General features: G+C 40.0%; 1 protein-coding gene across 1 annotated transcript in view; it reads left to right on the top strand.

Annotated features, from left to right (window-relative positions):
* Positions 1-16,506, top strand: part of GXYLT1 (glucoside xylosyltransferase 1) — a 36,095-nt gene that overhangs the window by 16,029 nt on the left and 3,560 nt on the right. The window contains exons 5-7 of the mRNA XM_027767770.1: positions 5,165-5,288; positions 5,598-5,770; positions 13,916-14,073. Of these exons, the coding sequence (XP_027623571.1) occupies positions 5,165-5,288; positions 5,598-5,770; positions 13,916-14,073 (455 nt within the window). The remainder of the gene's footprint in view (positions 1-5,164; positions 5,289-5,597; positions 5,771-13,915; positions 14,074-16,506) is intronic.

The following is a 16,506-nucleotide window of genomic DNA, read 5'->3' as shown; positions in this document are numbered from 1 at the left end:
TGAGAGCACTCCCAGCAGGGCATAGCAATCCTCTTTCCTCCACCTCTCCATCTTGCCAGGACGGTGGTTGTGCACACTATCCGGCATGTTTCCCAAGACACCAGGGCTGGGACTCAAACTGCCTTAGCCATGTGAGATCTGGCTTTATGCCTACAGCACTTGCTGCTGCACTATGGGGCCAACTTTTTATTTATTTATTTATTTATTTTTTAATGCATCGTAATGATTAGTAGGCAACGACGTAACATTGGTTAAGCTGTTACTCTGTTATTTGCAGTGTTGAGTCCGTCTTTGGCTATTTCTTAGTCTTTATTTATTAGAGAAAGAACAGCAGATATTTTAAATTAGGAATCTAGAGACTCCTTTTCCTACGTGTTTACTGTACTCTATTAATGCCCTATGATATAGTACTCTGTGAAGTATTTTTGGTCTGTTTTTTCGAGCTGCTGAAGGCAGGGTGTGTTTTTTGGACAGTTTTGCATTAAGAATATTTAACAAATGGTACTTGACATAAAGTAGCAACTTAGGAAATAATTACTGGTGAAAGACAGTTAGATGGAAGTTTTAGAAACAAAGCTATTAGTAAATTATTGAAAGATACTGGAATAGAGAACACTTTTTTTATGAGGTCGACAAGATGGTTTTTATGTATTTGGAAGATGTGTGAGATGGAGAACTTTTATCGTGTTAATGTGCATAATTTATGAGATCAGAATGCTGTCAATGAACATGTTGCCAAAAGGGGGTATAACTTTTCAAAGTGGAGTAACTAATCTGAGAATTGATGAATTCCCCATTTCTAGCATTGGCACATAAATGAGTACCCTCAGTGAGTTTATTGTATGTCATAGAACAGCTTATAACAGTGTTTTCCAAACTGTTTATGGAGAAGGGTCAGTGTCTTTTAAACACCAAGCCAATATGTCATGAGCCAATACTGGCATAAAATATAATATAAATAATTACTAGAAAAAATTATATTAATAGACATGAAATTATTTCATTAAATTGTTTAACAAGATTATAAATCTTACTTTTTTTTTTTAAGATTTTTTTTTGCCATTAGGTGAGTGTGCTTGCTGAAGAGAGAGAGAGAGAGAGAGAGACTGAAAGAGGGAAAGTGAAAAAAATCACCCCCCTACAGGTGATGGCCATGTCACAATCCTATCTCCTCCATTCTCCTCTTGGGATTTTGGGCATGCATGCACAATGTGCCTGGCATTTTATTTCAAGCCACTGGGTCTGGGACTTGAACTGTGAAGTTGGCCATGTGGAATCGATTCAGCAACTTAAGCACTATGATGTCTGCTCGCCCCCTATAAATGTTACTCTTAATTTCTGAAATTACTGAGGACATATAAAAAGTATTAGGTTAGGGTACTCCGTAAACTGCACTGTGCAGTACTGGTTTATAGTCTGGATAGTTTAAGGGAGTCAAACAGGTCTAAAAGACTTGGTGTTCAGCTCCATCCCTTCTCACTCCAGATTCACAGATGTATCCTTAGATATTTGACATTTTATTTTTAAATAAGAATATAGTCTGAGAAGGTACCTGATGAAGTTTGGCATCTCTGTCTGCCTCTGTCTCTCTCTGGTGAGTGCATTTATCCTGTAAAACTAAAAATAATCTACTGGGATTATTAATATAATTAATGGGTCATTAATATAATGGATTATTAGTATATGGATTATTAATGTAATCTATAGATTATATTAATGGATTAGGAATATGTTCCGATCTCAGTTCAGAGGCAGCATTGTGCTTCAAGGAGGTTGTCGGAAAGTCAGTGACATGTTTTTCTGTTTTTCTGTGCAAAAATGCATCATGGCTTTCTAACAGCCCAATAGTAGATGCTTTCCAGTTAAAATCAAGACATGGGGGGGCTAGCAGATGGCATAATGTTTACATTGCTAGACTCCAGCAGGGCTGACCACCATTTGAGCCCCAGACCTGGTGGCTTGAAAGACATTCTGGATGCCTTGTGTGTGTGTGTGTGTTTGTGTTTGGGCATGTGCGTGCCCAAAATCCCAAGAGGAGAATGGAGGAGAAGAGTTTGCAACATGGCTATCCCCCCTGGGGGGTAATTGCTCTCTTTCTATTTCTCTGTCCCTGTGTCTCCGGAGAGTGCACGTGACCTATTGCAAAAATCTGTCTCTATAAAAAAAGAAAAAAGATAAGGATACTCATTTCTACAATTTATTAAGTAATAATTTCTTAGTGAGTCTCAGCATGGGGGAAACAAGCCTTCATATTAGGCAAGTGAAACAAATAACAGGTATAAAAATTGACTAGGAGGTACAATTATCATTTTTTTTTTGTAGTTGCCCTACCTATGTAACCGGAAAGCCCTAAAGAACTTACTAAAAATTACTGTAAACAACAACAGTATAGGGTTAATTTGGCTGGACTGAAAACTGAAATACTAAAATTGCTTCTTTTATAAGAGACAAACCAGTTTCTGTGTTGGCTCCAGAGGTTCTTTGTCATGTAGCATAAGATGACCTCCTGCTGAGACAGTGTTCATAAGAAACTTCCCAGTTTGTCCATACCCAAGAATGCTGCTTTTTAGGTGGTAGCTGTTAGCAGAGCTTAGTCTTCTGAATGTGTCCTTGAATCTGTCCTTGCTCTCAATTCTTCTGTATACGAGAGACATCAGGAGTCTGGGATCCTTTTCCTAGAGCATATCTGCAGTGCTGCTGTGTTCCTCCCTAACTCACCTCCCTCTGGATGGTGAGCGTACACCCTCTAGGCTGGACCCAGTTATGTCCTCTAATAAATCTTTGACTTTGTGTCATTTGTGGTACCGCTTTACCGAGCTATTTGCTTGTGTTTCCTAATGTGCAAGTAGCAGTCTTTTCAAAGGTAAGATGGAAGACCTCCACTGAAATAGTTATAAAAGAAATAGTATACGTAGGAAGAAATCTGAAAGAAATTGGCTACACACAAACACACACACACACACACACACACACACACACACACATAATATATGAGAAAATCTTTTAAATGTTAATGAGAAGACAAATGAATAGTTAAACAAATAGCCATAGCATATCCTTGAATAGGAAAATCCATCCTAAAAAGGCCAATTCTCTATGAGAATTATTTATTCGAAATGCAACAGTTGATAATTTTTTTCGAGAGATTTTTGCTATAGGGCACATGTGCTCACCATACAGAGACAGATAGAAAGTGAGAAATCACCCCCCAGAGGGGGTGGCCATGCCACAATCCCTTCTCTTCCATTCTCCTCTTGGGATCTTGGGCATGCACACACAGGTGCCCAGCGTGAGATTTAAGCCTACAGGTCCAGGACTCGAACTAGGGTCGATTACGTTGGACTCCAGCCACATAACCATTACTCCATCTTCTGGTCCCAAGTTGATAAATTTTTACTGCTTCTATTTTCTTTTTTTGGAGAGGTTTTTGCTATAGGGCTCATGCACTCGCCAGAAAGACAGAGAGAGACAGAGACAGAAAGCAAGAAATCATCCCCCAGGGAGATGGCCACGCCGCAATCTCTTCTCCTCCAGTCTCCTTTTGGGATCTTGGGCGTGCACTCACACACACTCAGCGTGAGTTTAAGCCACCAGGTCCAGTGGTCGACTACATGGGAGTCCAGCAACATAGTCATTACACTAACTACTGGTCCTGATCAATTTTTACCTCTTCACTCTTCATCTTACCCTTTCCATCCACAGCTTGATTTTTTAAAAAATATTTATTTAATTTTATTTAATTATTATTGTTATTTTTAAATCTGATGAGAGAGGGAGAGAGAAAGTGAAATAGCTAGCTGTCAGGTCCAAGACTTGAACAGTGGTCAGCCATGTGGGAGTCCAGCACCTTAACCATCATGCCACTTGCCACCCCCACACAGCTTGATTTTTGTCAAGCATACTGTGTGCGTGTGTGTGTTTATGATTTATCCACTTCAAGTGATTTTTTTTTCAAACTGCCAGTTATAAAAGAGTAGCAAATCATGGCCTAGCCCTGGTGGTGTACACTGGTAAAATGGTGCTGCTCTGCAAGTTGAGGCCACATGGTAGGCTTGGGTTTGATTCCTAGAGTGTACCTGTAGCGCCAGCTGTTCAGGAGGCTGAGGCTGGAAGATTGCAATAGTGCAACACCTTGTCTTTTAAGAAGAAAAAGGCAAATCAGTCAGAATAAAAATGATCATGGTAAAAGTAATAGCAGCTAATTCTGAGTAGGTATCATATGCTAGGTTCTAGTACAAGCACCGTGTATTTATAGATGAGGGGTCCTCAGAAAGTTCAAGGAAAATGTATATTATGGAAAATATATGCATGGGTTTCAAAATATTTTACACCAAAACAAACTTGTACCTTTTTAAAAAAGTTTTTGCTGTGTGATGCGTGCATTCACTGGTGAGAGAGAGAGAGAGTGAGAAATCATCCCCCAAGGAGGATGGCCATGCTACAGTCCCTTCTCCATTTTCCTCTTGGGATTTTGGGCATGTACACACATGATTTTCCTTCCTTCTTTTTTTTTTTTTTTTTTTTTAAGGATTTTGCCATAGGGTGCATGTGTTCACCAGAGAGAGACAGGGAGAAGGAAAGATAAATCACCCTCCCGGGGGGATGGCCACACCACAATCCCCTCTCCTGTATTCTCCTCCGAGGATCTTGGCCACACATGCACACACATGGCCAGCGTGAGTTCCAAGCTGCCAGGTCCAGGACTTTAACCACGATCAGCCTATGTGGGAGTCCAGTTCCTCAACCACCATGCCACCTGCTAGCCTCTAGACTTGTACTTTAATTCCATTTACTGTGAGCTTTTAAAGTCTCCTTGTATTAACAAGTTTAATCTTCAATAGCTCTGACAGAGACAGATATAGGTCCTCAAATATCTGCATTTTAAGAAATTAAGCCATTGCCGTCTTTCCCTTCCTTTCCTGACTTCTGTTCGTTTTTATTACTGCTACCATTAGCTTCAAGATACTATCTTTGGTTGTCTTCTGCTCCCTACGGACAGCCCTCCTCAGATGAGGTTACAATCATAACTTGATTTTGCACCAAAAGGATTTCACATTTCTCCTTGTGCCACTGTAATGGTTACTAAGGGAAAAAGAGAGAACTGTCATCACACTGCTGTTTGAAACTTGGAAGTCTGAGGGCTTGTTAATGTTTTCATCAACAGAACGATATGACAACTGTCCGACTGCGATGGGGAGACATACTTATGCCACTGCTGAAAAAATACAAACTGAACATCACATGGGGTGATCAGGATCTCTTGAATATCATGTTTTTTCATAATCCAGGTAATCATTTAAATTCCTTTTATTATTTGCATTTGTTCTTAAAAAAAGCCACACATAATATATAATCAAAAAGGAAGAAATTCATTTATTTGATATTGGCTTATTTTAAATGGTTACCATTATTTATGTTTAAGACAGTAAAGTTTTCCTTGAATATTAATTTCGTTAGAATCTAAATGCCAAATACATTTTTTTTATTATTTGCCATCTTACTGTGTAAAAGCTGTATTTTTAAACCAAATTTTTACAATATGTTAGGTCTGTGGAATTAGCGGTATTTGCATTATTGATTGGTCTTTCTTCACGTAGAAAGCCTTTATGTTTTTCCATGTCAATGGAATTACCGACCAGATCATTGTATATATGGAAGCAATTGCCAAGAAGCAGAAGAAGAAGGAATCTTTATTCTTCACGGGAACAGAGGTGTTTACCACGACGATAAGCAACCAGCATTTAGAGCTGTTTATGAAGCACTGAGAAATGTAAGAGCTGCTTTTTTTTTTTTTTTTTTTTAAATTTGAAAATACTTCCAAGTTTATGGAAAGTTTGCAAGACTGGTATGCAGACTTTACATATACCCATATACTCTTTACTCAAGGCCGTTAGTTATTAACATTTGCTCTGTTTGCTTTGCCCTTGTCTCTGTAAGTTTTTTTCGTGTGTGTGTGTTTGTGTGAACCATTTGTTTTTTTTAACCATAAACACTTCAGTGTGTTTTTACTAAGAATGAGAACATTGTCTTCTTAACTACAGTGCAGATAGCGTGCCCAGTAAATTTAATGCGGATATAACACTTTAATTTGTCATCCATGTGTCTTTACTCTGTTTTGATCTAGCCTAGTTTTTCAGTCTTTCTTGGTCTTTTATGGCATTGACATTTTTGGAGAGCCTCCCCACCCCTTTTCTTACTAGAATGTTCTTTATTTTGTCTTCTCTGATGTTTCTTTGTGATTGGACTCAGGATGTGCTGTTCTGGTCAGAATACTGTACAGAAGTCACGGTAACCTTTATCTGCCCATCGTCAGTGATGTCGAATTTGATCACTCAGTCAACATGTGGTTCAGTTTCTTTGCAGTGTGCTTTTCCTATTGTAAGCCATCCGTGGGGGAATCTTTAAAATCATGTAAATGTTCTGCTTCTCATCGAAATTTCCATTCTAGATTTGGCATCCATTGTTGGTTTTTTGTTTAAACTGCCTTTCCTGTGGTAGTTGCACATTGATGGTGTCCAATTTTAGCACTTTAACAGAAATATTTGGCACTTGGAATTCTGTAGCAGGGGACCAGAATGACCGTTTACTGATTCTACATAATCAGTATGATTTTCTTTCTTTCTTTCTTTCTTTTTTTTTTAATTGCCATAGGATGTGTGCATTCTCCAGAGAAAGACAGAAACAGAAAGAGGGAGAAAGCACCCTCCAGAGGGGTGTGGTCATACAATTCCTTCTCAGCTCTCCATCCTGTCAGGATTCTGGGCATGTACCAGCACCTGGCATGTTTTCCAAGCTGCTGGGGCTGGGGCTCGAACCATGACCAGCCATGGGGATATGACTCCTCTTAGCCACTAGACTAAGGTCTGGCCCCAGTAAGAACTCTCCACCCAGTGATGTATAATGCATTATTTCCTTCTAATTGAGTTGAGGCTGAAGTTGTTCCACATTCGGTCACTGGGAGCTCCTTTTGGCGATTTCTTGTGTCCTTGCTACACGTCCCCAACCTTTTCTTGAGTACTTCATTTTCTGTCCCAACGAAATATTGGGTTATTGGAAAGTCACGAAGCATTTTTGCATAGAAGGACAGAAAAATACATCATGACTTTTCCGACAACCCAATGCTCCAGGCTTATTTTATTCTTTCTCTGCCTTACCCCCGAAATTAGCTCCGTCAAAGGAACGCTGGCTCTTTTAGTAGGCTCTGGATGTTAGCACGTGTGTTGCTGTAACGGTGTCTGCTTCCATGCCTTTTTAGTGACAAACCTAGGAAGTATGAGAGCACACACATATCCACACAAATCATGTGTTCACGCACATACCCCCAAGTCTATTCCTTTTCTCTGAGACACTTCCTTACCTTCCAAACTCTGTATTTTATCTCCTTTCTCCCAGTTAGAATCCTGACTCCCACCACCCATGCATTTTCTCATTTGTTTAATCTAGAGTACATTTAAAATAATGTCAGAAATACTCTGCTCATACATTACCTCCGCTCTCCTCCTTTCAAACAGCCAACCTACCTAGTGTAAAGGGTTCAGGGCTTGTTTCCAGTTCTTTCTCCTCCTCTCTTCTGCCCCCTGACGAGAGTGTATACTCACTGCTGTGTACAGAAGTTATGTGGGCCAGTTCGTTCTTTTCCTCCCTCTCAGTCTGCTTATTTATTCATTTGAAATAAAATATTATGGGCCCTTCTATTTAGTATGTTTTCAGTTTTAATTTTTTTCCCTGTCCTTGCTGATAAGGTTTATTTTTCTGCTGTGTGAAACAGTGATGTAATTCAAATGTCAGAGCTATAGAAGGACTTACTCAGATGGACTGCTCCCTCCCCTACCCCTTCCACCCCCTAGCCCGTAGTTTACCACCTTCATTGTTTGCTGCTTTTGCTATAGGGTGCATGCACTCTCTGGAGAGACAGAAAGCTAGAAATCACCCCCCAAGAGGGGTGGCCATACCACATTCCCTTCTCCTCCACTTTCCTCTCAGGGCTTTGGGCATGCAAGCACATGCACCCAACATGAGTGGTAAGCCTCTGAGTCCGGGACTTGAACTGCATTTGACTGTGTGGGAGCCCAGTGATGTAACCATTATGCCATCTGCTGGCCTCTCTTACATTTTTTTAAAGAGAGATATTTTTGCTACAGGGCATATGTGCTTGTCTAAGAGACAGAGAGATGGATAGAAAGTGAGAAATCACCATCCAGAAAGCATGGCCACACCACAGTCCCTTCTCTTCCATTCTTCTCTTGGGATTTTGGGCACACACACTCATGTGCCTGGTGTGAGTTTTCAGCCGCTGGGTCCAGGACTCAAACAGCGGTCGACTACGTGGGAGTCCAGTGATGTAACCATTACAGCATCTGCTGGTGTCATGGAATCACTGACATTTAATAAAATGTTTCCAGGGGGTCCATACACTTGCCAGAGAAAGAATGAGGAAGAGAGAAAGCATTCTTCCATGGGGTATGGTCACATCACAGTCCTTTTTCCTTCATTCCTCCATTGACATATCCTGTCAGGATGTGAGACATACACACACACATGCTCAGCATGGTTTTCAAGTAGCCAGGATTGGGATTTGAACCATGGTCGGCCATGTGGAATCTGGCTTTCTATGCGCAGCTCTTGACCACTGCATTATGGGCCAGCGTTGATAGTGCTGCCGTTTCTATAATGTGGAGACATCCTAAATAATAGAACAAAGGCTATCTTTCCTTCAGTCTTTCAGGAATGTTTTTATAGTTTTCTTCTTATGTGATTTGGACATATCTTAAATTTATGCTTAGGTGTTTTATCTTTTTTGTCACTTTTGTAAACGGGATTTTCTCTTTTAAGCATTCACTTCATATTGAGCGTGGAAAAACTGCTGCTCCTCCTCCGCCAGCTCCAGACTTCGGTCCTCCTCCTTGTTTTAATCTCCTTCTATGTAATTAAGCTGTGTTGACAGGAGAGCTGGGTATCCTGCATAAGCCTCTAGATAACTGCATGAGCCAGACCTCTGAATATGTTGGGGACCAAGACTTGGGCAGATTCAAAGGAGGTTTGGATTTATCCTGGGTGTATTAACTTAGTGTGCTCTCTGTTCTGCTAGTCTGTGCATGATCTTATGTAGGCATGAAGACGAAACATAATAGTAGACTAGTTTGTTTAAGTGTGGGTCAGGAGAAGAGCTGATGCCCTCGTTTGCGAGGTGCTCACTCCCGCTAGTGACTGAAAAGTTCTGGTCCTCGTATTGCCTCATCGATGAGAGTGAGATAAGACGCTGAACTAGAATCCGTGTGACCGAGACTGTGCTAGGGCCCTGAGGAGTACAGCAGTTTTGCCCTGAGGGACCAGTAAAGGCCTCATTGAAGAAGAGGTATTTGAAGTGGGCCCTGAAGAATGAGTACGTTTGCCAGATGAGCCATGCAGTCTGGGCTGAGAACTACCCGAGAGAAAGGTTCTCAGAAAAGATCCATGGGGAGGTTGGGTGTTGAGCCGTGTGGTATGACTGAAGTGCTGGATGAAGGCAGGAAGTGATCGGGGTGAGGTGGCTATGGGATGGCGTGCATGGTAAGGTGATGGTTCTTCACGGTAAGGAGAAGTTTCTGGGAAGTCAGTGTTTCTTCCACTCCGTGGTAGACAGTGCTATTAGCACTACTAATAGTAGGCTACTGTTTTAATGTATTATTTGCTAAGTTTTTTGACCTACAAACTTGACAGATAATGCTTCTAAATAATCAGTTCATCATGATATGATTATACTCACTGAAGAATTATAAAACTTAATATTCATTTTAATGTTGCAGACCTTACAAGCTTTCAGAAATTAATACCATATTTTAAGAATGCTTTATGTATAGGCTTTCAGGAGATAATAAAAATGAAGAAAAGTACTTTTGGGGTTCTGAGGCTTTGGAGTATAAAAATGTATCCCTACAAAAATAGGATTCCTTTGTTGTCTTTGAGCATTTAAAATCATCTATTATTAGAGTATTAAATCTCCCTGGTTTTATTTGATTTTTTTCCTTTGGATTATAAATACATATCTTTAAAATATGAGGAATAGTTTTAAGTTGATTAATTATACTTGATTCTTTAAAAATAGATTTTATGTTTATAATGATTTCAAACACTGAATTAATGACTTTTCGTGTTTGTTTTGGGTCTGTGTTAACTACAGCTTATATGTATCCATTTTTCACCTTAATGAAGTTAATCAGTCTTTTATGGTACTCTTGGTTAGTGTTTTTATCTTTCCTTATCTATAATTCAGTGAGAAGTGTAATTTTTAAAGAATTACATTCAGAAGGGTATTTATGCAAGTTTCAGACAGAAGCTTAGTCATAGCCGTGGAACACAGTGAATAATATGAATTATAAAGGACGTGAACCATCTTTAAAATGTAAATGCATGGCTGTGTCTGCCAGCAAATCAGTTTTTACAGTCCATACATATTTGAGTATTAGTTGAATGAATAAAATTATTAAGTTTAAAAATTGCGAACTCAAAACGGGAACAAAACATTTTATGGCTCTATAAGGTACCTTCTGTTTCATGTATCTCATTCTGAGTTACTGTGTTTCCTGGTGTTTCTGTGTTAACCTTGATTTACTTACACCCTGCATGTGTTTGCATAATGTCCCTACAGCGAAGTCTTGACTGTTTTCCTTCCCACAGGACCTCTGTGTGTGTAGTTGACACTCAGGATTCGCTCCACTGCCGTCCTGCCGTACTTTTCACACGTTCTGTTCTTTAAGGACGCCTCACCTTGCCTAAGTGTGGTCACTGTAGCCTCATTGCTGTTCCCTGCCTTTCACTGACGTTCCTGTACATAAAGTGTGACCTTCCTAAAAGTTCGTGTACTGGGTTGCATGCCAGTGAAAGAGGGCATGATTTGCCGTGTAGAGAAGGCCCCTTGGAGGAGCTGACATTTGAGCTGAGCAGTAAGGATGATGAGCAGCAGACAGAGAAGGAAAGATAAGGGCAAATTAGGCCCAGAACTCAGGCTAGAGGAGGCCCACAGTCAGGGGAGGGCAGTGTGCTCTGAGAGAGGGACACCTGGATGCAGGATGTCCACCACACAGCCTTTCAAATGATGTGAACTGCAGAATATAGTCTCTTCAGGCTGTATTTAGAAAGGTGGAAATTTGCTACTTTATCATCTTCTCCCTTAAAGATCAGACTGCTGTGTCATATGTTGGGCTGAAAGAGATCTAATTCATGAGTCACTGTTTTTATTTCAGAAAGTAATCGAAAGATTTTCTTTTTCCCAGTGTAGAAAATAAATTTCTAAAGAAGAGGTGGAAATTTGCTACTTTATCATCTTCTCCCTTAAAGATCAGACTGCTGTGTCATATGTTGGGCTGAAAGAGATCTAATTCATGAGTCACTGTTTTTATTTCAGAAAGTAATTGAAAGATTTTCTTTTTTCCCAGTGTAGAAAATAAATTTTTAAAGAAGTTTACTTGTCTTTTTTTTTTTTTCCATGAGAGTTGGGAGTGGGTGTTACATAAAGAGAGTAAGACAAGTACCTTCAGTAGGATCTCACACCACGAGCCCCTTGGCTCTCCCAGCGAGGATCATGGGCATGTGTGCAGAGAACGTAGAGTGTGCAGGTCAGCCAGGGAACCGAACCTGCAGTCCTCCATATGGATCCAGCCCTGCTGGAGCAGTGTATTACTGTTGCATCACAGACCTGGCCCTCCCATTTTTTTTTTTCTTTGCCAGAGAAACTTATGCGCACAACAGAGAGAGGAAGGGGAAAGTGCCACGCTGCCCCCCCGCCCTGCCCCAAGACCTACAGTCCATTTTTCTCCATTCCATCAATATCCTGGGCACGTGCACGTGTGCACCCAGTGTGTTTTTCAAGCTGCTGGGGCTGGGATTCCAGCGTGGATATGGGATCCAGTTCCCCCTTCACATCTTTAACTACTACCAGGCTGCTGCCTCCCCCATTTTTTTTTTTTTAACCACAGACACTGGGATTTAAGTCACATGAAAATGAGCAAACAGAATTTCAAGGGCTGCATAGTCCTAGGAATCAGCAGCCTTCCTTTAAATCTTAAACATATTTATAGCATTTTCACTTCGTTTTCATTGTGTAGTAAAATAGTGGGTATAAAAAGATCACAATTTGAGCTTCCTATTATTATCTGCCTCAGAATCAGTTTTCCAGTATTTCTTCATGCACATTGAAATGTTACTTCACAGTATCACGAAGTTTACCATGTTTAACTTGACCGCTACTTTTAACTCTGTAAACAAATTTAGGCATGTAAATACAACACTTTTCCCAATTTTCTGCTGTTCATTGACCTTAATCCTGCTGCAGGATTTTCTACACTGACTTCTTATGTTTCTTTGGCTTATTTATTTCTAAACAATGCTGTGTGGTAGTTACCCTTGGATTTTTAGAGGTAGGCCTCTGGGGAGGAATCCTGGTTTAACCACTTACTAGATCTGTAATTGAGGGAAGATTCTCCCTCCCCGCCGACTACAGCTTCCTATAGACTGACTGGCTGTGTTCGGGGCAGTGCCATCCTTTCATTTCTCTCCCTGTCCTGGAGAGCCTCTGGGCCTTTACAGCCTTCAAGGAACTGAGGTTCTGAATTTTCTTGGTATTTTGCCTTTTTTTACTGGCTTCAATCTTTTATGTAACATCTATTTTCAAGCCCCATCAATCTTTTTTATTGAACATATGCCTAGCTAAAAATACTAGATCACTAAATAAACCTGGCTGAGAATACTAAAATCACAAATTATTTCTAGTTGATTGCTAGCTACTACAGTGTCTTCCAAACCATGTTCAATAGGGGCATTTTCTGTTTTACTCTTTAGACTTTTTCATGTTGCCTGTATGAATGGGGATGAGGCATGTATGATATTTAGTTCTCTAATATATTGGGACTAGTAATGGCGTAATGGTTATGTTGCTGGACTCCATGTGGCCCACTGTGGTTCAAGTCCTGGACCTGGAGGCTTGAAACTCACTCTCGACATGTGCACATGTGTGTTGAAAATCCCGAGAGGACAGTGGAGGAGAATGGATTGCGGTGTGGCCATCCTCCCTGGTGGTGATAACTCTCTTCTGGCATCTCTGTCTCTCTGGCGAGTACCTGGGCCCTATGGCAAAACTCTCTCTCTCTCTTTCTCTTTTTTTTTTTTTTAATGAAGTTCTCTAATATATTTATGCTTGGGATCCTTGTGTGTAGTTAGGACCCTGGGAAATGGTGAACCATGTTACCATATTATATTTATCCCACCCCATGTCTCTATTTCATTCCTTTCCAGTCAAGCTTCAACATTATGATTAGAGTGATTTTTGGAAGGTGGGGTGTGAGAGAGTGCATGGTAAGATCTGCCCCCCTTTATATAAAGATTTTTTGTGTTTATTTCTTCCATGAAAGAGAAAGAGACATGCACACAACCACAATACCCCCAGCCCTAGCCAGTTCTCATCCTGCACATGGATGCTTGGCATTCTCAGGAAGGTCTTAGGATGCAAACCTGAAGCATTCCCATCTGGATCAGCCTCACAGTGCATAGGGTTCTGCTACTGTGTCACTGTCCAACCTCAGGCCTTTTTAAAACCAGTCAGTGTTCAGTAGTTTCTCCCAGATACTGTCAGAGATTTCGGTCCTCTTACACCAGTGTCTGCGTCTCTTTGCCCTTGAATGTGTTCTCTTGGTGTGGAATGCCCTTCCCCCATCAGCCCTTCTCCTAAAAGCTTCTCTTATCCCCCAGAGGTTTACCATGACTGTCCTCCTTTTCTCATGTAAGTTCATAGTTCTGTTTAATTTACTGAAAATATTGGTTGAGCAGATACTTTTCATGAGACATTAAATGGAACGATTAATATTAAACTAATTGAAAAAGTTGTTTGGAAAATAATTAAGTTTTTATATGTATCTTTGCCTTTTGATTTTTCTTTCTCTAGTGTTCATTTGAAGATGACAACGTCCGTTCCTTATTAAGAAATTTAGAACTGGAACTACAAAAGACAGTGCATACATACTGTGGGAAAATTTACAAAATATTTATCAAGCAGCTAACCAAAAGCATAAGAGAACGTTATGACAGACCGCCAAAAGGAAGGTGATGATCTCTGGTAACTTAAATCAAATGGATGAAAATAGCAGAGTGTCAGAGGATAAGTATGAAGGAATAGTCTTAGATGAAGTACTCAGGAAGGGATTATTTATCTCCACAGTAATTCCTTTCCTGAAGAATTAAATGAGCAGTATATTCACATAATGAAGAACAAGTGAAAATCGTGGGCTCCAATAAGAAGACCTTTGTTCTCTCTGATGTTTTGTAATGTTGCTTGCTATCATTCCAGTATTGATGAAAATACTATTAATTGATTATAGCCTGCAGACTTCTGTTGCCTTACTCTCAAGTGAGTAAGAACTGTAGGGGGTATGGATGTAGAATATGTACCTCAAATGCAGTGGAAACACTCAAACTGTGAGTATAGCAATAATTTTATGTCAGCACTAACCTCACTTTACGTGTGTGAGAAACAAGTTGTTTACAAGAGCAGAAGCAGTTCTGTTTCTAAAGAAATGTGATGTAGCCGTCGACAATCTGTGTGTGCCTTTATACATTTCATCTCTGTTTTAAAGTATTTTTGTGACAATCATGTTTAAGATTATTTTTAGATTATAAAGTGAACTGCACGTTAAAAACCACGAGTTGTATAAGGAAGAGGAAAAATAGAAAAACTCTGGAGTTTGAGTTTGTGTCTCTGTGTGTGTGTGTGTGTGTGTGTGTGTGTGTGAGAGAGAGAGAGAGAGAGGGTGTATGTGAGAGAGAGAGAGAGAGAGAGAGAGAGAGAGGGAGAGAGAGATAGTGTTATTTTTTATGTATTAAACTGTTTTGCCAAAACTCAGCTCTAAGATTGTTAAACATATATTTGGAGGTGTTTTTTGGTTTGTTTTTCTCTTTTTGTTGTTTTTTTATCACTTTAAGTAAAACTGTTCAGCTTTACTGGGCATTCTGGAAGTAAATTATGTTGATGAAGTGAGAACCTTAATAGTGTACTAATATGGTGGGCAGTACGATGGACCAAAAACACATAAGCTACGTACTTCTTGTGATTAGTGATTTTAGTTACAATGGAGAAGAAAAAAGTGGCCCACTTAAGCTTTGCTTCTACCTCAAAGTGGCTTCGTAAGATATTTTTGAAGAAGCAAATATATATAGAGCCTTAATTTTCAAAAGTTAGACAACTTTAGTGATTGATGTGGGTCAACAAAACTATTACGTCAGACTGTAGAAAAATGAGTCCTGACTGGGTTAGTGTGCATATCTTTCCTTTTTTGAACGTCACGTAAGACAGTGAAGACAGTGAATTTCTTTTTTTAGTCTTGAAGATGAGAAAAGTACTACTTGTCTTGGAGTTCTTGATCTGCTGTCTTAATACAAACCTATAGATTCTGAGCACTTACTAGTGTGTTGGAGTACCTAATCTCACTTTACCAAGTACCTTGGTTGTCTTCTTTTTCACTCTTTGGTGTTGTAATGCTTAAAGGGATTAGGGAAAAGCATGATGGAAAACTACCATTCATGTGAAAATTGTGTTGACTGGCTTTGTGAAGACACGGTACCTTCTGGTGACATGGACTATGCAGAAAGAGAAGGCTGGTACAGTTGTCCCCGTCCTCGGCATTTCAGGAGGGACAGACCAAAAGAGGAGGGTTTAAGAAAGGTACCTCAGAGGTTGACAACTTGTGTGGCACCTTGAGAACAGTTGGGTTGAGAGCATGAGCTGTACTTCCTTGGCAGAATGCCATGGCGAGTAATAACGGAACCTATGAACTGTGTTGAAATTAGCTACCTGTGCAGAAAATGAGAATCTTAAGATTTTGAAGTTTCTAATGGTCTCCAAATAAGACCACTTTACCTGGCTACATAAGATACTTAAGAGGAACTTGTCATGAGATGCCTCACCCATTGGAAACTCTGGCAGACTGCACGTGGAATCTGCAAACATTTTTTAATGAAGAGATTTGAACATTTTACAGAAAAGTAGAGAAAATGGTGTGGTGGTACTGACTATCTAGAGCTAACCCTTGTCCATATCTTAACTGTATTCATTTATCTCTTTTTTTCCAGCATATCCCTTTTTATTTTTATTTTTAAAAATTTTGCCAGAGAGCACTTGTGCTTTCCAGAGAAAAGGAGAAAGCACTCCCTCGAAGAATGGTCATATTGCAGTCCCTTCTCCAAAAATCCATCCTTTTGAGATTTGAAGTACACATGCACATGTGCCCAGGGTGTTTCTTAAGCCACTGGGTCAGGGACTAGAACCTCAGGGTCAGCCATGTGGGATCTAGTTGCCTAACCACCAGGCCATGGAATTGGCCCACCTTTGCTGAAGTATTTTAAAGACTCTCAGACATCATGTTTTTTTACCACTATGACTAACCATAGTGACATCATACCTAAAAAAAGTAACTGCGGTCCTTTGGCGTCATCTAATATCTAGGCCTTAAGCCAATTTTCCCAGTTGTCTCAAATATGCCA

The sequence above is a fragment of the Tupaia chinensis genome, unplaced genomic scaffold (assembly GCF_000334495.1).
Source record: "Tupaia chinensis unplaced genomic scaffold, TupChi_1.0 Scaffold144624_1, whole genome shotgun sequence".
Classification (NCBI taxonomy): domain Eukaryota; kingdom Metazoa; phylum Chordata; class Mammalia; order Scandentia; family Tupaiidae; genus Tupaia; species Tupaia belangeri.
The sequence above is the reverse complement of the archived record's forward strand: the minus strand, read 5'-3'. Positions and strand labels throughout refer to the sequence as shown.